This window comes from Carassius carassius, chromosome 49, assembly GCF_963082965.1.
Source record: "Carassius carassius chromosome 49, fCarCar2.1, whole genome shotgun sequence".
NCBI lineage: Eukaryota > Metazoa > Chordata > Actinopteri > Cypriniformes > Cyprinidae > Carassius > Carassius carassius.
In genome coordinates, this window is record NC_081803.1 from 8700695 (window position 1) to 8722781 (window position 22087).

A 22087-nucleotide genomic window follows, 5' to 3' on the forward strand; every position below is an offset into this window, starting at 1 on the left:
TGTGCGGCTGTCTGTAAGTGGGACTGATTTTTGGCAATGCCTTGCAGTATGTGTGTGAGTTTGTGTACGTGCAAGACTGATTTACACCACTATCTCGAGATCACACGTGCGTCTACATTTGATGCCAGTTTATAATGAGTGCTGTGTGATAAAAATGGAGAGATGTGAGATAAATTCATAATGAGAAGCGTGTAAATCTATGTGTGTTGCAGAAGTGTTGGTCTGCAGCTGAGCTGATTCTTAATTGATTTCATAGGGAACTGGAGCTGAGGGGTCTTGTAATAGAGTATTGTGTGTGTGTGTGTGTGTGTGTGTGTGTGTGTGTGTGTGTGTGTGTGTGTGTGTGTGTGTGTGTGTGTGTGTGTGTGTGTGTGTGTTAATAATTAATAATAGAATCTGCAAATGAAAACCGTGAGACACTTTACATAACGGTGCAGCATGGTTCTGAAAGCCAAGATGGTTTCCTAATGCTTACCCAGAGCCTTACCGAACGCTGAGCTCACTTTGTCACTTTTACTCAAGTAATGAATCAGAATTCTACCTGCCTTATTACAACACTTATTAAAAGGAACTCCTGACTGTTGGTTCATGCTGTTATTGGTTATTCTTTGTTGAAGACAGCATGACCTTTCAATTGTACAGACTTCCACCATGTTAGCTTAGCAACTTGTTTTTCTGACCATTAAAACTAGTTTCAGAACTATAATAGTATGTGTGTAGCACAGTTTAATAAACAGTAAGGTTCAAAAGTCTGAGATGACATTGACAATCTTGGTCTGAGTTTACATGACACACTGGTTAATTGAATATTTTTAAAGATTAAATACACATTGGACCTTACTTCCCTTTTCTAGCCATCACACAAGGCCAATCATAGTCCAGCATTTTGGCATTCCTATAGCTCATCAGCAGAGAGTGGCATTAGCAATACCAAGGTCATGGGTCTGATTCCCAGGGAATGCATGATTTGATCAAATTGTTTTTAAAAGTCACTTTGTCTGCCAAATGCAAAAATGTACAGTTGAAATTATTCTGGTGCATTTGTCTTTAGAAGACGAGATTCTATTCTCTTCTGATCTGAAGTTAAAATTCGATTGTGTTATTTTCTGAAATTAAGAGTCTATTCATTTATGAACTTTTTTTCTGAAGTTAAGATTATGTTCTGAAGAATGTGTTATGAATGTATTTCTGAAGTTATTTTTTTTTTTTTTTATGAACTTAAGCTTCTGTTCTGCTCTGTTCTTAATTTAAGAATCTCTTCTGTTCTGAAGTTTAAAAATGTGTTCTATTCTATTCTGAAGTCAATATTCTGTACTAAAGTTAAGTGACAGACTGGAAAAACAGACTGGAAAGCATTTATTGTGCTGGAAATAAGTACCATTGGCCTTCCCTTTGTGGTGATAAAAGATATTCAGTGACTTTATCTTGCTAATGGTCATGGGTTATATTCTATCCACGTTGACTCACTTACATTATAGCCTGCTCTTTGACTCTTCTTAGTCATTGTCTTGTAACTGGCCTTGTTTTCAGGTTTGTTCCAGAGGGCCATTGCTCAGAGTGGCTCCGCCATATCCAGCTGGTCAGTGAACTACCGGCCCCTGATGTACACCAAGATCCTGGCCAAGAAGGTGGGCTGCAGCTACAGCAACACTGCAGATATGGTGGACTGTCTGCGAAGGAAGAGCTTCAGGGAGCTGGTGGATCAGGATATCCAACCTGCCCGCTACCACATTGCATTCGGACCAGTGGTGGACGGTGATGTGGTACCCGATGACCCTGAGATCCTCATGCAGCAGGTGTGAATTTAGACACTGCAGGGTCCCAGAGTTTAGAGTGCTTCACAGTCTAATCATAACAGTTAATTAGTGAAAGTGAGTACAATGGGTGACATTTGTGTAATGACCTCAGGGGGAGTTCCTGAACTACGACATCTTGTTGGGGGTAAACCAGGGTGAAGGGCTGAAATTTGTAGATGACAGTGAGGGTGAGGATGGTATTTCAGCTGCTTCCTTTGACTACACCATATCAAATTTTGTGGACAACCTCTATGGATACCCAGATGGTGAGTTCTGATACACCCATACATACTCACAACATAGACATTGACCACTGTTTGCGCTGCCATTTCTGCCACTATTCCTTCTTTGCCATGAAAATTAACTTAATCCCAATAAAAAACCTTTCCACTGCATTTCATTGCTGTCATTAAAGAACTTGCTGAGATCATTTCAGTAATCGTTTTGTTAACTCAGGTGAGAATGTTTTCGAGCACAAGGCTGGAGATCATTATGTCAGGCTGATTGGGTTAGAATGGCAGACTTGACATGTTAAAAGGAGGGTGATGCTTGAAATCATTGTTCTTCCATTGTTAACCATGGTGACCTGCAAAGAAACGCGTGCAGCCATCATTGCGTTGCATAAAAATGGCTTCACAGGCAAGGATATTGTGGCTACTAAGATTGCACCTAAATCAACAATTTATAGGAAGAACTTCAAGGAAAGAGGTTAATTCTTGTAAAGAAGGCTTCAGGGCGTCCAAGAAAGTCCAGCAAGCGCCAGGATTGTCTCCTAAAGAGGATTCAGCTGCGGGATCGGAGTGCCACCAGTGCAGAGCTAGCTCAGGAATGGCAGCAGGCAGGTGTGAGCGCATCTGCACGCACAGTGAGGCCAAGACTTTTGGAAGATGGCCTGGTGTCAAGAAGGGCAGCAAAGAAGCCACTTCTCTCCAAAAAAAAACATCAGGGACAGATTGATCTTCTGCAGAAAGTATAGTGAATGGAATGCTGAGGACTGGGGCAAAGTCATATTCTCCGATGAAGCCCCTTTCCGATTGTTTGGGGCATCTGGAAAAAGGCTTGTCCGGAGAAGAAAAGGTGAGCGCTACCATTAGTCCTGTGTCATGCCAACAGTAAAGCATCCTGACACCATTCATGTGTGGGGTTGCTTCTCATCCAAAGGAGTGGGCTGACTCACAATTCTGCCCAAAAACACAGCCATGAATAAAGAATGGTGCCAAAAAGCCTTTGAAACGTATGAAGTGCTTGTAATTATATTTCAGTACATCACAGAAACAACTGAAACAAAGATCTAAAAGCAGTTTAGCAGCAAACTTTTTGAAAACTAATATTTATGTAATTCTCAAAACTTTTGGCCATGACTGTACATCACTTGTCTTATGTACATATTCAACACAATGTAAACAATTTTGTAGGGTTTCTAATCAGGCACTGAATGGAATACCTATTTAAAGAAATGTTTTGCTTTTGAGGTCCAGATAAGCTCGATGAAATTTGTGCTTAAGTTTGCATTTAGAAAATTTATTACATGTACATTCAGGACTGTCCCACAGATCTCTCTTGGCAGTACTGACATACACATCTACACATTCTTTTACCAGTTGTTCAAGGTAATCAGTCTATTTTTACCACTCATCTTGGGTGCTTCTGTCTCACTGTCTCCTATATTAGGTCAAGGTGCCCTGCTTTGTGTGACAACCAACTCTGTCTTTCAACAACCAACATCAATCTTTTTCTCTCTTTGTGTCTCTGTCCCTTTTTTAGGCAAAGACATACTGCGGGAGACCATAAAGTTCATGTACACAGATTGGGCTGACCGCGATAACAGTGACATGCGGCGTAAAACACTACTTGCACTTTTTACTGACCACCAGTGGGTGGCACCAGCAGTGGCCACAGCTAAGCTGCATGCTGAGTTCCAGTCCCCTGTTTATTTTTATACCTTCCACCACCACTGCCAGACGGAAGCACGACCCGAGTGGGCAGACGCAGCACATGGTGACGAGATCCCGTATGTGTTTGGTGTTCCCATGGTCGGTGCCACAGATCTATTTCCCTGCAACTTTTCCAAGAATGATGTCATGCTCAGTGCTGTGGTGATGACATACTGGACTAACTTCGCCAAGACAGGGTGAGAGTTTGATCTGTCCGAGTTTGTTCACCCAAAGAGACCAGAATACAAATGCAGTTATCTTCCTCTGTCTTTTTACTTCTCACTCTGTTTCATTATTTTTTCCAGTGATCCGAACATTCCAGTACCGCAGGATACCAAGTTCATCCATACTAAGCCCAATCGCTTTGAGGAAGTAATCTGGACCAAATTTAGCTCTAAAGACAAGCAGTACCTCCATATCGGGTTGAAGCCTCGCATCCGGGATAATTACCGTGCCAACAAAGTTGCCTTCTGGCTTGAGCTGGTTCCTCACCTCCACACCCTTCATGAGGAGATCATCAGCTCCATAACCACGCGACTGCCACCCGGCATCCCGCACCGGCCCGGTCGGAAGGGTACGGTCCAGAGCCCCGGCACACGCTCTACTCGCCACCCCACGGTCTCAACCTACCCACCCGACCCGGACCTCGAAGGTTCTGAACACCCTCCTGAACGCTTCCCTTTCCCCAGCGACACAAGGGACTATTCGACGGAGCTGAGCGTGACAGTAGCAGTGGGTGCGTCACTGCTCTTCCTCAACGTGCTGGCATTTGCCGCATTGTACTATAAACGCGACAAGCGGCACGAGCTGCTGCAGCGCCGCCATCGCCGCCTCTCACCTCAACGTGGGACAGGGCCAGGCATTGGCATTGTGGGGGCTCCACCCCATAACGACCTGGCATTGAGCCAAGAGGAGGAGCTAATGTCCTTGCAGATGAAGCAGCAAAGGGTGGAACTTGACCACGGCACGCCTCTTCCACAGCGTGGTCTCCACGGCGACCTCGAGCCTCTAAGACCACCTGTGTGCCCGCCGGACTACACTCTGGCGCTACGGCGGGCACCTGAGGACGTGCCCCTTATGACAACTAACACCCTTTCTATGATCCCCAGCACCATCACTGGCATGCAGTCCCTCCATGCCTTCAACACTTACCCCCCTGCACCTGCACCAAGTGCTGGGCATAGCAACAACGCCCTGCCCCACCAGCACTCCACCACACGAGTATAGTAACCCCTCTAAGGGGACCAGGTCCCCAAACACATAGGAACACAGACCTCCGGTACTAAGAGTGGTGCTCTACACGAATACTGTCCAACACACCACTCCTGTCCTTTTAAAGTCCACTCCCAGCACTCTCTCTTTCTCGTTCTTTCTTGTTTTACTCTTCCTGCTCCTCTCATTCTTGGAGAAGGTTTTGGGTAGAGAAATGTTGGCCATTTTCCCTGCTCAATACAGCAGCTATCCCCTCCCATTTAGTTTTTCCTCTATTTTTCCCCCTTAAGTTCCATTGCCACCTTTCCCTTTTTCTTTCTTTTCTTCTCCCCAACAGTCTTTTGCTCTGCTGTAGCCGTTTCTAGTCCCCAAAAAGAACAGTTTTTCTTACTTTGGACTGTTTTATAAATCAAGTGAAATATAAGTGTAAAATATGTATTATTGATAACCTTATAAGGCTATGAATGAAAAAAGATTCTACTATCTAATTTTTACCAGCATTCTTGTGCCAAGTACTGTGATCATCGTCCATTCAGACGCAGTCTAGTGGACAGACGTGGAGAGAATCACCTGAACTGGATTTTTTGAAGGATTTTGCAGCATTGAGGAAAAAAAAGGTGCCAAATTTGTTTGTCTTTCCTTTGTTCTCTCTCTAATATTTGCGCTATGTTTTGCACTGTCACTGTTAAATTGCCTATGGAGAGAAATTAACAACACTACAAAAATCTATATAAAAAGATTAATTAAATTTATTAAATTTAATAGATTAATTAAATTTATATCTTGAGTGTGCTTTGAGAAAATTGCATGATTTATTTTTTAAGAGGAAAATGGACATTCGGGATTCAAGATTTTGTCTTTTCATTGTCTTTTTCTGCAACAGTTTTCTCTCTCTTGCTCTCTCTCTTCTCTTTCTCTCTTTCTTTTCTTTTTTTTTTTTTTTTTTACATCAGCTTTATTTTGTGCACTTCATTTGGGGATTCTTTTCCCTCTGTAGATACAAAGTCATATCCAGAAATGAAACTGATTCTTGATGATAATAAAGAGGATAAATAGTTCCCTTTTTTCCATTTATAATTACGGAAGGTGTATGACAAAGCTCATCTCCCGAACAAGGACTGATCAGATCCACGATCCCCTCCTTTCTTTTTTATCCCTTTTCTCTCTCCACTCATATAGTCCTGAGTAGTAACCCACGCATTATGCCACATTGAGTTGAGGAACGTTCACTGTGTCGCTCTCTCTTCTCATTTCTCCATAAAGACTCAAACTCTGCTGAGTTGTACGTCCAGAGTGACGGGATCAAAACCTGCGCCCGTTCCCGCACAGCTGGAGTCTCTCCGTCTCTCTCTTTTATCCAGAGCCCAAGAGAGCTCATGACATGTCCAGAACATTCTTCCCCATCACTGACACTGACCTTTGAGTGATAATCTCAGTTTGAGCTCACTTGTCACCAGGTGGACATCTTGTTATATGCCCTGTCACAAGTCCCTGTAAGACCTTCTGATTCAACCTTGCAACATTTTTTTCTGAAATCTCTCTTTCAGAGTGCCAAGAACAATCTGGCCGAGAGGAAGCGGGAGATGGGCAATTTGCTTTCATGTGTGCACATGTAAGTGTGAGTGTATGAGGAACAGCACAAATGTGGCCTCTATATGAGCTCTGGATACTGACTCTGGTAGCTTTGTGCATCAGGTTTGAGCCATGGTGGCGGTCAGAAACTAAACACAGCCTGAAGAGGCATACTGCATTACAGCGGACGAGGCATCACCCCTCATGCCACTTGAATATACATTTACGATCCATAATGCAAGCAACTGTGCATACTGATCTCATCTCCATCCATTTTTTTGTTCTCTCGTCATCTTGTTTTTGGAGTTTCTTGTCGGTGGGTGGATGGAATACACACAAGACCACTTTATGTCATGTCATGATGAAAAACAAAAGATGCAAAACTGTACATTTTTATAAGTGTATGAGGTGACATGGTCTTTGTAAATATTTTGTTTATTGTTGGGTTCACGGCCAATCATATCCACTGTATAAACAGGTGCAAGCTCATTCATCCAATCATATCCCTCCAGCCACGATTCTGAAGACATTTATTTGATTTTTATTTAAAGGTTTACAGATACTAAAGCTTATTTTCAACAAAAGACATTAAATCGTAATGAATGTTGAGAGAAGCGGAAATGAACTGAATTTCACATTAGAGAATATATTGAGTCAAGAATGAGCGTACTTGATGAGAGTAATTGCATTTGGAATTCAAATTTGCTGCAAGACCTGACAATGCGGTGGACAATAGAGTCACTGGCTGCATGCACTGGCTGATTCTATTTTGTTTGAAAAACAGAGGGCGGAACCGATCAGGGCCTAATCAGAATATTTTGTTGCAGAGAGTTAAATGAGAAAGTTTATTTGGAGAAGCTAATTTTATTTCCTCGTATGAGGCTGTAGGATGTAAATCGCTTGAGTCAGCCCTATTTTTTTTTCAGAGAGGCCTGCTGTTTGAGTCATTCTCCTGGGTGTTCTCCATTACGCTTCAGTGGACGAAATGACACTGTGGGGTGTTTGTTTTCTCCTACCTGGTTGTAAGTTCTTAGAAATGTAATGTTACCTAAACCATTGGAGATTTGTTGAAGTGGGGGTGGGTTTCCACAGAGTTCTGGCTTATCTCTTTATTGTGAATTCGAGCTGCATATATTTCAGAGTAGAGAATTTTAAACAGTTCATATTTTTCTACTAAATAAACAGAGAGAGATGATTCTACCGGCAACTGACGGACATAAAAAGCACACTCTCACCAGACATGGTGATACTTTTTGTCTGGGTTGCCTATGTATTATAGAGGATTTAAAGAAGAAGAAAAAAAATACTGAGAAACATTTGTTGAGTATCAATGCTTGGTCGCCAAAAAAAAAAAAAAAAAGACTTGCACCTGTTGAGTTTCATTTTGTTGAATTTCAGCAACATACAAAAGGCTTAAGATGAGGGGACTGTATGACCACAATGGGTCTAAAGAATGAAATTCATATTTCTATTTCCTATACAGGCTACTACACACTGTATGTTGTGTATCTGAACTGGACAACATTAAAAGAGGTTATTAAACATACGGACAGTCCTGTCTCCTTATTTGCATGTTATTGTCCTGAATTGTCTACTTGGAAAAAAAGAAAACAGTTTTATTCACTTATTTAATTTATGTATACTTACAGTTTCATTTAATCTTCTTGCTTTGACCTCTAGATGGAAGCATACTTCACAATACAGCAGTCACACAGCATTGCGTCCACTTAGCAAACCTTGCTGAACCCTCAAAGAAAACCTTTGTTCTTGCCGTTAAATGTACACATTTCAGAAAGGACATGTCCAGTATGCGTACACACAAGGGACACTGCCTACTAAAAAATGAACAAATAACAGCACAATTCATGGATTTGTAGAAAACTGAACATACAAATATAACTAAATAAAAGTGTCTCAGCTGTACTGTAGTCCAGGTGGCTGGATACAGTCAGACAAGCTGTTTGCCACACTGATATAAGCCTTTGAGTTCACTTGTGGGCTCTGAAATGTTTTCTGTAGATTCTTCTGCCTTGTTCACCTTGTTGAGTAAGTTAAGGTGTCAAGACTGTTTTGCTACACTCTTCACGTAATGCATACTATCGAAACATGACTACAGGCTTTCGAATGCAGAAGACCATTTAAAGAGTGACACCTGGAACGCATAAGCTCTTTAAGATTTAAGACTGAGTAACAAGTCAAAATCAAGTGTTCATGTCTGGGTTTGTGTGTATCTGTGACTACTGTAAACAGTTCCTGAGTTGCATCAGCTGTTTTGCCATTGGCAGACTGATGCAGCTGAAAGCAGGAGTCTGACTTTCCCACACAGGAAACTGAGAGAGAGGAGACCTCCTGCATCTGTGTGCTGGCAAGATCTGGAAGAACTGTGGACTTGGCCTGCTGTGGAAACAGAATGGACTCATTAGGGAAAATGTATCATCTCAAAAAATTCTAAAATGGATAGATTGCAGCTCTCAAATCTGATTGGTTCGCCTCATAAAAAAATCACAACACATGAAACAAACCAAGACTGTTTGTACTGCTAAAATCAACTACTGTTAACAGCTTTGGCTACTAAGCTAGTTCCCCTTCCATTTCAAGTGTACTTTGTATTGTACTCTAGTATTATATTTTTAACCACGATTCCTTATATATCAAGTAAACCATGGGGTAATTATTTATTTTTGGGTGAACTTTGTACTATGTTGTATTACTTATTTGCATAATGGTGGGTTCAAGTATCTAATGTGTATATAAATATGTGTTTACATCATTTTTAAAAAAATATTAAACACAACTAGTGCACCACGGCTCACATCTATATGTTCCAGAAAAGCCAGTCAACACTAGTCAGAGGTACAAAGTCCACACACTCCACAGCCTCCTCTGCAACCTCGCTGAGAGAAAAAGAGACAGACGAACTGATGTTTGTGAAAATAATTTGACATTCTGTGTGAAACACATAAAGATCTCACCATGATGACTTCAGAATCTCGAGCTTCTTGTACAAAGTGGTCCAGAACCCTCAGGTCACAGATGGGTTGGAGGGGAAAGACCTTAGGTGCGTTCCATTCGATCGTAAGTGTACTGCGAAGTGGACTTCACAGGGTATTCCGCCATCTTAAGTGAGATTCCAATCCGAAGGGAGCAAACATGTTCAGTTCGAAGGGCACTGCGCACGGCACAGGGAATAAGGGAACATCGATACATCACTTCACAGGAAGTGGAGAGCGATTATCCCCCAACTGTCCTTGCGCGCAGCACGTCATCACCAGTCAGAACGGCCGTCTTCGCTGTCTTTGTTCATATTCATTACAGATTGTAAAAAGGTATGATAATGTAAAAGCGACTAGAAGCAGATGAGACTCTGCCATTTTTCTTTATTTTACTTTATTTACCTCAGTGTTTACTATACGGCTGTGTGCGGGAACAAGGCGCACGAGACCGCTATGCAATTATATGACCATTTATTAAAAACACATACACAGTTAACCAAATAAAAGTTTATTTTCATATTTGCATGAGTTACAACAGGGCTTCAATTCTGTTAATAGTCAAGTAATAGCAGCAATAGTCAATTAAAGTGTATAATAAACATAAGTTTTTCATTATATAGTGCTCAATGTTTTTTCTCTTTTTTATTGTATAGTGTACATATTTTAAATGTGATTGTAAATAAAAATTTAAATATGAATGTAGTCCTATATATTTATGTTATATCATAATCTGCGCGACCCCATCGTTGACTTTCTTTGATGACGTTTGCAGGGCGTTCCACATGAGCGGTTTTTGTCAGTTATTGTCAGTGAAGTCCACTTCAACTGATATACCGTGCTCAGGGAGTAGGGAGCAGTGAACACTGTGTAGGAACCCTGTCGAATGGAACGCACCTCTTGTCTCCACCCAGCCACACAAACACTATCAAACAGACAAATAAACACTATCGCAAATACTTTTACAATTACAGGTGTCCTTACTAACTTTCTGGGCCATAAAATGTGTCAGTTGAGTTGCAGGGTCAGATAGAAGATGGCTGAAGGTCTTATGGGTTTGAAACTAGATGAGGGTGGGTAATTAATGACAGAATTTTAATTTTGGGTGAACTGTCCCTTTAATTGTGTCTTATGAGTGAATCGAATCTTTCACTCAATCAGTTTACTAAAAACCACAAATCATTTGCACAGGTCTCTAATATTCTTGCTGCATTTCACAGCTGCTGAGCATGGCTTGAAGAACACAGATAAACTAAACATTTTCACAATCTTATGTCTATTCTATTGATGTTTCATCAGTCAAACCATCTTTATCTGCATTTTATTCAGCTGCAGCGATAACTGGATGCCTATGTCCATATGAGGGATTTCCTGGAATGTCATTAGTTACTATTACTTCTGTGAGTCTCACTTGTGGATTTTCTCAAGTATAAATGAAACATACATTGTGTGTGCACTCACTAATTCTCACAACACCCTGATTTGCATAAACAATTTTCTCTAAAGAAATTGGAAGTATACATCCATATGTTTTTCTCCAGTGTAGATGTCACATGTGTTGGTTTGTAAATCAAAGCATGCGAAGGAGATATCAAAATAGTTATTTTAATTATCCACAGGAGAGAAAGGGCACAACCAAATCCAAATCTTCAAACATTAATAGCAGACAAAACCAAAATGAAGAACACAGATTTTTAAATACTGGGAATGTAATCAGTGGGAAACAGAAACAGGTGTGGGACTAATTAATTAACTAAACAAGAAAATGAACATGACAAAATAAGGAAACTCACAAAGAACAGAAATCCATAACTGTGACAATTCGCCCCATCCCGGAACGGTGCATCCCCACACTGACAGAAATAATCCAGCGGAGGGAGGGTGGGGGTTTAGGAGGCGGGCGTGGGGCAGGCAATGGAGAGGGAGCATAGACCATAGTGCCAGAGGTGGAGTGGATGGAGGGAGGAGCCCAGAGCAGGAGGAGCCAGATGGAGCTCCAGAGGCCAGCCAGGACGGTGGCCCATGGTGGAGTTGACGGCTGCCCAGCTGGATAATGAGTATGAGGCAAAAAGAGCAGTAGAGACAGAAGAGAAAGCAGACAATAGGGGGACAATAGGGCGCAGAGATTGAAAGGGGCAGAGAACCGGGGCCCAGAAAACTCAGTGAAGGGATGTAGCATGTATCAAAGAAGAACACAGTCAATGCTGACCAGCGGCTGTTCTAGACCCTTTTCAGCACCCCATCTCCCACCGCAACTTTACCCTTTAAAACAATTGTATTTTGCTGACAAATTATATGTGGTTCTACAAATGTTCATTTAAACTGAGTGACTTATTTAAATCTTCAGTCAACCTGGATGAAGCTGTGAACATATTCTCCAAAATAGTACTCAAGAAGATAAGAACTTATTAAAGTGTTCTCATCCCATGAGTGTCAAACAGCAAATACAGCAACAAGCAGAGAGGCATTGACGGAGAGACAAGAGGGGATGATGATGATGAGAGGAGTTGAACTCGTTTTTTAATATTCCAGTAAAGTTCCTTAAATGCATTCTGTGTGGTCTTTAAGCCACTGCGTGTGTGTTTTGACTGAAAAAGGTGGTCCATGATTTTGTTAAGCAATTTGACAACGTTGTAGAAAATATTTGCAAATGCAAATGCAAAAAAAAAAAGGGTCAACTTTTTGAAAAAGCTGGTGCACATCTGCTCATTTCATTTCTTTTGTCACACACACACACATCAATTATATTGAAAAGTCAGTGCTGAATAAAAAGCTTTCAAAATACATTTTTGTCATAATCCTTATTTCATAAATTTACATATCACCCAGGTGGATATCATAATGTATTTATAACCCTGCAGGTTATAAATAAACGTGAAACGGAAACATCCTCAGGTTTCTTTGTCTTCAGAGACCGCATTGTGTGTGTGTGTATGTCACGCTGATGAAAGTATTAGTTTAAAAGGAAGTTTCAGGTCTCAGAGCCTATTACTGCATTTGCATTCCCAGCTATAACGGTATATTCAGCATTCAATCCTTGATGGAGCTGAGAAATATCACGTGATTTCCTCATCATTTCCCGCAGTTAGGTCGGTAAAACTGTTTTCGAGTACAAAAAGTAAATTATTGAAGCGGTAATTTTTTTTAATTAGTTGTGTTTTTTTTTTTTTGTTGTTGTTTCATGTGTCACAGTAATGATCAATCTACAGGTTATTTAGTGCTTTAACACATCCTAAAGTTTGCATTATCAAAGTGTTTTAGTATAAAAGTAAATCAGGTTTAAATGCCAGGAGTTCCTGTCGGGAAGAAAGTAACAGTTGTTACTTTTGTCCCGCTACAGTGACAAGAAGTATTTATTTTGTTCCGGTACATGCATGCTATTCTGTGAATTTCTTTCTCTTGCATCATTTATTAAAATGTTTATGTCATATTATACCAAAAGAATATGTCTGAGTGAGGGTCAGAAAGGCAAACAGTGGTCTGGTTTTATCCAGAAGTTTATGAGAGAGCGTTTCTGGACATAGAGGAACATCTGGGCAGCTCCTACCTCGCATTTACCTTAGTTATATTTAAGTTTTAGCCATACCTTTTACACCTCCAGCTATGAATTTGCAGTGTTTCTAGATGTTTTAATGCACATTTTGAATTTATGCATAAAAACAACTGGATGGAAACATTAATAGGCCTACTGTTACATTATGTTTAGAATTTATATTATACCAATGTAATTTAATTATTATTTTTCTCATTCTGTTGAAAAAATGTTTTATAAAAATACACTGAAATAAAAAAATAAAAAATAAAAAAATAAAGTTTGTACAGTCGGGTTTTGAGACATTTGATGAAACTTAAATTTAAACTAAAAATATAAATATAAATATGTAATTTAATAATCTTTTTTGCAAAAATAAAAGACAGAATATGTTTGCAGTTACATATTAACAAGGTCATAGTCAGGTATACTTAATAAAAATAAGAGTAACAGAAAATAAATCTAGCTTATATTGTTGTGTTACTTTTAACCCACCTGTGTGTTACTTTCGTCCCAACCGATGGGATCAAAAGTAACAATGTGCAACTTATGTTCAAATTTAAATTATACTGAAGCCTTTCTACATTTCTACAAAATACCACCTGGTATTGATAGACCACACTTATGAGTTATTGACCACAGCAGAAATATATCTCTGTCTACAACATTATCTTTTAAAATGATGTTTTTCTGAAAAATGGTACTTTCGCCCCTGCTCTCCCCTATGTTGAGAGTTTAAAAAAAGGGAAAAGAAAGTTCTAACTATTCTTGCTGATTCTATAAGAGATGCGTGCCTCGCTCTCCATGGCCGATCTCTGAAGAGAAATCGCATGTTTATTGTTTGAAAAAAAAGGATGCTTTCGCGTTCTAGAGTGGCAGTTGTAAGCACCGCGGTTCACTTCCTATCCGCGCTATGCTCTTTGCTCTCACGAGGAACGAGCTGCTTCCCGCTCATTAAGATCGCGCTCCGATCTAGAAGATCGGACGGTTCTCGCGCCCACCTCCGAAGCGTGCCCACACTGTTAAAAATTCTGCTGTGATTTTACAGTAAATTACTGGCTACTAATTGCATTACTTTCACAGTAATTTACAGTAAGAAATTTAATGTAAATTACAGTAAAATTACAGTTGTGTACAGTCATTTCACAGTTATTGATATCACATCATTACTGTAATTTCACAGTGCATAACTGTATAAATATAGTTATCAGCTGTAACTTGAACAGTAATTTATTGTTTCAGCTGTAAAAGTAATGCAATTAGTAGCCAGTAATTAAATGTAAACTTACAATTTAATACAGTAATGCAATATGACATAAAAGTAGTAAAAAAAAGATTAAACAATAGTTTCCACAATTGATTTTATTTTCAATAAAATTGATACAACAATATCATAACAAACGTTGCAAGAGTCATTGCATAACAGCAGGCAGGAATCGGCAACGGGCAATGTTTAAACCTGCTTTTACCCTCTTAACATCCTTGATGTGTCATTACAAGCGCACAGCCAATGTGAGTGATTCCTTCAGAGTGAACACGAGTGAAATATGAATAAAAATGAAGTTAATTCGGCCAGCGCTCATACCTGTATTTACATCCAGTTTTCGGTTGAAGTCCAAAGTAGTCGATTGTCGAGTTCACGCGCGTGATCATAGGTAACTAAACATATACTAAACAAAAACTTCATTTTTATTCATATTTTTCACATCTACTGCAGTCAGATTCACTTGTGTTCACTCTGAAGGAATCCCTCACATTGGCTGTGCACTTGTAATGACACATCAAGGATGTTAAGAGGGTAAAAGCAGGTTTAAACATTGCCCCATTGAAGTGAACAGGGTGCAAATTTTAAAAAGAGGATAAAAAGTGTAGGCAACACCGATTTTTGTTGTTGTTCTCTGTATTGACAGCACTCCAAATTTACAAAAAAATTTGCTCAATGTTAAAATTGTCCGGAGTTCTCCTATAACACAAAATCTGATTATGTTGCCATCCATTCAAAATCCACAAGTTTGCGCAGCAGAGAACACACTTGCTGATTGATGCCTCCCTGCTTCTTCTTGGATTTAGATCCTGTATCAGGGTTGATGACCAGGAAGCACCTAAGTGTCACAGTGTCTGGGTTGTGTCCCTGGGTTTCCACTAGATGTCCCCCTTTCTCACAGTGTCTGTCACCTTATCACTTCCTGTTCCCTTATTTGGTCACCTTCCTCCTTGTTAGTATTGATTGTTCCCCACCTGTCTCCTGTTCCCTCATTATCCTTCTGTGTATTTATACCCGGTCTGTCTGAGTCTGTGTTACGGAGTCCTTGTTTAATGTCCTATAGTTATTCATGTCCGTCGCTTCTTGCCTTGCTTTGCCTTGTCTTCGTGTCTTGTTTATGTTTGATATTCTGGTTTTGACCCTGCCTGGACTGTTTACCCCTTTGGAGTCGAGAGTCTCAGTTGACCCTCCGGAGTCTAGTCAGGTTGCAGTTGACCCTCCTGACTCGACTCCGGAGGGTCAACTGGAACCTGACTCGACTCCGGAGGGTCAACTGGAACCTGACTCGACTCCGGAGGGTCAACTGAGACTCTCATCCTGTGCAACGGCGCTGGGCAAGCAGCCATCTTGGGCCATGACTCTGGACAGGCGGCCCTCTTGTACTGTGGTGCTGGGCTGGCGGCCATCTTGTACTGTGGCGCTGAACCGGTGGCCAATTTGGGCATTGGCGCTGGGCTGGCGGCCATCCTGTACTGTGGCGCTGGACCGGTGGCCAATCTGGGCATTGGCGCTGGGTTAGCGGCCACCTTGTGCTGTGGTGATGGACCGGTGGCCAATTTGGGCTGTGGCGCTAAACCGGTGGCCAATTTGGGCATTGGCGCTGGGCTGGCGGCCATCTTGGGCTGTGGCGCTGGAAAAGTGGCCAATTTGGGCATTGGCGCTGGGTTAGCGGCCATCTTATGCTGTGGCGCTTGGCTGTTAGCCATCCTGGGCAGTGGTGCTGGACTGGTGGCCATCTTGGGTTGTGGCGCTTGGCTGGTTGCCATCCTGGGCAGTGGTGCTGGGCTGACGACCACCCCGCCGGAAGAGACCGAAGTGGCTGGGTCATCCCACCGAAGCCGATGCTGCAGGTAGCGCACGAATTCCCAGAATTCCAGTGTCTCTAACTGCGCCATCTCCTCATGAGACACTGGATCATCCAGCCCGCCATTGAAATAGTCCTTGAGGGATGCATCGTTGTAGCCCATGCCCTCGGCCAGGGACCAGAACACCTGAGCCAGGGCACCCACTTCATTGCCCTCTTGGCGGAGGGCGATCAACCAAAGGTACTTGGTTCGCCGCTCCGCCATCTTGGCTGGGGAACGGAAAAATGACATACCGCTGGTTCCTAGTGTGACGGAGTCCTTCTGTCACGGCAGGGATCCAATGAGGCACGGAGATAGAACCAATTGCAGGTAAGTCATTTATTAAAGGGTAATCCAAAGGGGTAAACAGTCCAGGCAGGGTCAAAACCAGAATATCAAACATAAACAAGACACGAAGACAAGGCAAAGCAAGGCAAGAAGCGACGGACATGAATAACTATAGGACATTAAACAAGGACTCCGTAACACAGACTCAGACAGACCGGGTATAAATACACAGAAGGATAATGAGGGAACAGGAGACAGGTGGGGAACAATCAATACTAACAAGGAGGAAGGTGACCAAATAAGGGAACAGGAAGTGATAAGGTGACAGACACTGTGAGAAAGGGGGACATCTAGTGGAAACCCAGGGACACAACCCAGACACTGTGACACTAAGACCACAAAAAAAAAAAAAAAAAAAAAAAAAAAAACATTTCAAAGTCTGAGAGATTCCCTATTTTTGTTATATATTTGAAAATACAGTCTAACATTAGAATATATTTTACACTCATTATTTTTCTATAATCCATTTAGTTTTTCTAATTTGCTATTTACTGACCACAACAGCACATGCAAAACACCTTAGGGTAAGAAGTGCTCATTCCTGTAGCTGGATATCTACCTTTTGTTGGATCAGACTGAACTCTGCAGGAAGGTAGATATCCAGAAACAGGAATGAGCACCTCTTACCCAAGGTGTTTTAAAAACAGTCTTAATTTTATGGACGGAAAGACAGGAGTCACGATATACAGAGAAATGGGATTATTAAACTTCAAAAAGTGACAGTTTTAAGACATGCAATTGCACGTTTGAAAGTGAAAACTGTTGCACATCCACCAGGTTTGAGTTCATTCATGACTCGTGGTTTCAGAGCAGTTTGTAATAATGTGCAGTACTCAAAGAAACCGTTAACTTAAAAATTTAAATTTGCTGATAATTTATATTTGTATTTTGGATTGTCATTCCATCATTGGATGCTCCATTCACTTTAGCCTGAAATGAAACCCTAAAAATCTTGAATTCTGTTCTGATGAAGAAATAAACTATAAATTATCAGCAAATTTTTGGGTGAACGGTTCCTTTAATAAGTACTGTTTACATTTATAATATGCTGTTGATGAATTTTGAGTTTACTTTATGGCGTTTACATTTCTAAACATATTTTGCTATTAATTTTAATAATGGAGTGAGATTTTTTCAGACATGGAATGCCGATAAAGGTCTTAAAGGGATGGTTCGGAGTAAAATCAACCTAGGCTCCTTTGCACCATGACCTCGAGCCAAACACCCCCCAGAAGCCTTTTTACCCTTGGTTGAACATTATTAAAGTTAGAGCTTATTTAGAGATATCAGCCGGATGGCTTAGTGCAGGCGCTAATGGATCCTAGGCTGTATCTGGTAAATTACCCCACTAATAATGCCCAGAATGGTGCCAAACTTCTATAGTAGTACAAATAGGTTCTGTACTCATAAAACAAGGCTTTGGAAAGTTTGAAAGTACATCATTAGTTTATTTAAATAACACTTGCCTGACGGCTCATGCTACCGCTAACCCAGACGTCGACGTCACTTCAGTGGCTTGGGAAAAGCACGTAAAAGTCCTGGCAGAAAGCGCTGCATAAAGATGTAGTGTAATGACAAATAATTTCTTTTTTTCCGAACTGTTAACAACTTACTGTTAACTAATAATTGTTGCAAACTGGTACTACCAACAAAATATGAGTGCATTCCTGGAACTGGGCATTGTTACACTACATCCTTATGACAGAGCTTTCTGCCAGGACTTTTTTGTGCCAGGACTTTTTTGTGCTTTTCCCAAGCCACCTTTCTGGGGCTTGAAAGCGGTTATAACATTGCAGTCTATAAGCGGGATCAAAAAGCTCTCGGACTTCTTAAAATTATCTTAATTTGTGTTGAACAAAATTGTTTGGAACATCATGAGGGAGTGTAATTAATGAGACTTTACATTTTTGAGTGAACTAACCCTTTAATAGCTTAAGTAAACATCTTACTGCATAACTAATTCTAGCTTAAAACAAAGACTCGTTAGTCATTAGTTTCGTTAGTCTGTTCTGAAGTTGGAACACAACTTACATTAGACTGACATCCATTCAAAGTCAATGAGCTTCCTGATCAGTGTCCAGACTTGCTGGTTTATGTGCCCTCTCTGCCTCTTTGATTTTGTACCTGTCTCTGGGTTGATGCCCAAAAAGCACATATAAACAAAAAGACAGAGAAGAAAGATATTAGTTTAATTCAAGTGGGATTAAAAAGGTTTCAGTTCCCAGTCATCACCTTCAGTGGGTCACTGCTGTTGCAGTACTGAGCAAAACTAAAGTTAGCTCACAGTTTTAACAAGGTGACATTACTTGGATTCAATTAAACAGCAACCATTTAAATAACTTAACAGCAACTGAAAAACATTTACATCACAAACACACAGTCAAGAATAGTCCTGCAACAAAGTATGTTAGATGTGTGTGATTTACCCCGGCAATGCATTTGCACACAACAATTTACATCATTTACACGTTTATTTTCCTATATCTTTTTTATAATAAAATGCACTTTATTTTTTCTGTTGACGAGACAGACAACGGCTGCTCCGTTTCACACACACGGCAGAAAAATATGGACGACGCCCAGCTAGCTAACATTACTAATTTGAGATTAATTTATTCCACCTTTGCACAAATCCACAACACTATAATGTATCTAGTTGATCATAACTGTCATAATACACACATTAAGGCCACAGCTTACCTTATAACTTTATTTCCCGGTGGTAGAAAAATGCTGTGGGAAAAGAGAGCGCTGTTAGAGTAACGAACGTTAACTAAGAAAAGCATTAAGCAAAGCTAAAGTTCAATTTTGACGGTGTAGTTAACGTGAAGCCTCACAGTTAATAACTTAATATGGTACTACTAGCTATACACTTATAAACACAACCAACTTCTGATCATTCAAATTTGCGCGCTCAAACCTAGACGCGAGTCTGCTCCAGCTAAGTTACAAAAACATGAAACAGAACTTAACTAACGCTAATTTGGTTCATACTTTTAAATAACATGAAATTTCATATTAAAAACAGTCATCAAATTGACAAAGTTTGAAATTAAACACTTACCGCACTGAATCCATCGAGTGAGACCATGAAGGAGATCAGGCCAGGGAGCTCCGGGGGAGCTCAGATGACGCAGTTGCAGCAAAAATGACGGAATTCACAGTAGTTTCTTGTAAAAGCCCCGCGCCTGCATTATTTTCACAGTAAAAGTCTAAATACGGTATTATATTGTGAAATATCACAGTTAAAGCCTGTGAAGTGGTAATAATGTAATTACCTGTGAAATATTACAGTTATATATTGTGAAATCCTGGAAATATTTTACAGTGCAGGCACTTCTTCGGATTGGGCAGAGGCTGCTGTAGCTCTAGCTCCTGCTGAAATGGACATTGAGAGTGCTCTCTCCTAGCGCTCCTCTCGCGATTATAAGGACATGAGGAGTTACTAGGTAGTGACTCGTGCAGTGACCAGATTAAAGCCTTAAAATTAGATTTTGTACATTATGATTTCATAGGTGAGAGAGACGCTAGCTGCTATCTCTCCCCTATTGGAGCAACATCATTTAAATAAAAATATTTATAAAAAAATTATGATGAATAATGATGATGATGAATAACAAATATATATATATATATATATATATATATATACAACCCGAATTCCGGAAAAGTTGGGACGTTTTTTAAATTTTAATAAAATGAAAACTAAAAGACTTTCAAATCACATGAGCCAATATTTTATTCACAATAGAACATAGATAACATAGCAAATGTTTAAACTGAGAAAGTTTACAATTTTATGCACAAAATGAGCTCATTTCAATTTTGATTTCTGCTACAGGTCTCAAAATAGTTGGGATGGGGCATGTTTACCATGGTGTAGCATCTCATTTTCTTTTCAAAACAGTTTGAATACGTCTTGGCATTGAGGCTATGAGTTGCTGGAGTTTTGCTGTTGGAATTTGGTCCCATTCTTGCCTTATATACATTTCCAGCTGCTGAAGAGTTCGTGGTCGTCTTTGACGTATTTTTCGTTTAATGATGCGCCAAATGTTCTCTATAGGCGAAAGATCTGGACTGCAGGCAGGCCAGGTTAGCACCCGGACTCTTCTACGACGAAGCTATGCTGTTGTTATAGCTGCAGTATGTGGTTTTGCATTGTCCTGCTGAAATAAACAAGGCCTTCCCTGAAATAGACGTTGTTTGGAGGGAAGCATATGTTGCTCTAAAACCTTTATATACCTTTCAGCATTCACAGAGCCTTCCAAAACATGCAAGCTACCCATACCGTATTCACTTATGCACCCCCATACCATCAGAGATGCTGGCTTTTGAACTGAACGCTGATAACATGCTGGAAGGTCTCCCTCCTCTTTAGCCCGGAGGACACGGCGTCTGTGATTTCCAACAAGAATGTCAAATTTGGACTCGTCTGACCATAAAACACTATTCCACTTTGAAATAGTCCATTTTAAATGAGCCTTGGCCCACAGGACACGACGGCGCTTCTGGACCATGTTCACAAATGGCTTCCTTTTTGCATGATAGAGCTTTAGTTGGCATCTGCTGATGGCACGGCGGATTGTGTTTACCGACAGTGGTTTCTGAAAGTATTCCTGGGCCCATTTAGTAATGTCATTGACACAATCATGCCGATGAGTGATGCAGTGTCGTCTGAGAGCCCGAAGACCACGGGCATCCAATAAAGGTCTCCGGCCTTGTCCCTTACGCACAGAGATTTCTCCAGTTTCTCTGAATCTTTTGATGTTGTTATGCACTGTAGATGATAAGATTTACAAAGCCTTTGCAGTTTGACGTTGAGGAACATTGTTTTTAAATTTTTCCACAATTTTTTTACACAGTCTTTCACAGATTGGAGAGCCTCTGCCCATCTTTACTTCTGAGAGACTCTGCTTCTCTAAGACAAAGCTTTTATAGCTAATCATGTTACAGACCTGATATCAATTAACTTAATTAATCACTAGATGTTCTCCCAGCTGAATCTTTTCAAAACTGCTTGCTTTTTTAGCCATTTGTTGCCCCCGTGCCAACTTTTTTGAGACCTGTAGCAGGCATTAAATTTTAAATGAGCTAATTAAGTGGATAAAAGTGTAAAATTTCTCAGTTTAAACATTTGCTACGTTATCTATGTTCTATTGTGAATAAAATATTGGCTCATGTGATTTGAAATTCCTTTAGTTTTCATTTTATTAAAATTTAAAAAACGTCCCAACTTTTCCGGAATTCAGGTTGTATATATATATATATATATATATATATATATATATATATATATATATATATATACGACAGCAATTGCTCCCTGCCAAGCCACGTACTTTAGCAAAATCTACACTTGGATGGAACGCATTTCATGCTGTGGGTCAGACTAGTGTTGCCCTGCACACCATGGGTTCTGCAGGCGTATCAGGCTGATCTAAAAAATCTGAGTGCCAGGAGGAGACTTTTAATATGTTTCTCACTCACTGTGCTCAAGTGTCGGGCTGTCAAAAAAAATAAATAAATAAATAAATAAGCAGTCCTGACCCAATCCAGCTCCTCTGGGGTAGGAGGTTCAAAGAGAGAGTGTGGTGA

General features: G+C 40.5%; 1 protein-coding gene across 1 annotated transcript in view; it reads left to right on the forward strand.

Annotated features, from left to right (window-relative positions):
- Nucleotides 1-8060, forward strand: part of LOC132132152 (neuroligin-2-like) — a 74205-nt gene extending 66145 nt beyond the window's left edge. Inside the window, exons 6-9 of the mRNA XM_059544449.1 lie at nt 1531-1796; nt 1909-2062; nt 3561-3927; nt 4036-8060. Of these exons, the coding sequence (XP_059400432.1) occupies nt 1531-1796; nt 1909-2062; nt 3561-3927; nt 4036-4957 (1709 nt within the window). The 3' untranslated portion in view covers nt 4958-8060. The remainder of the gene's footprint in view (nt 1-1530; nt 1797-1908; nt 2063-3560; nt 3928-4035) is intronic.
- The last annotated feature ends 14027 nt before the right edge of the window (nt 8061-22087 follow it).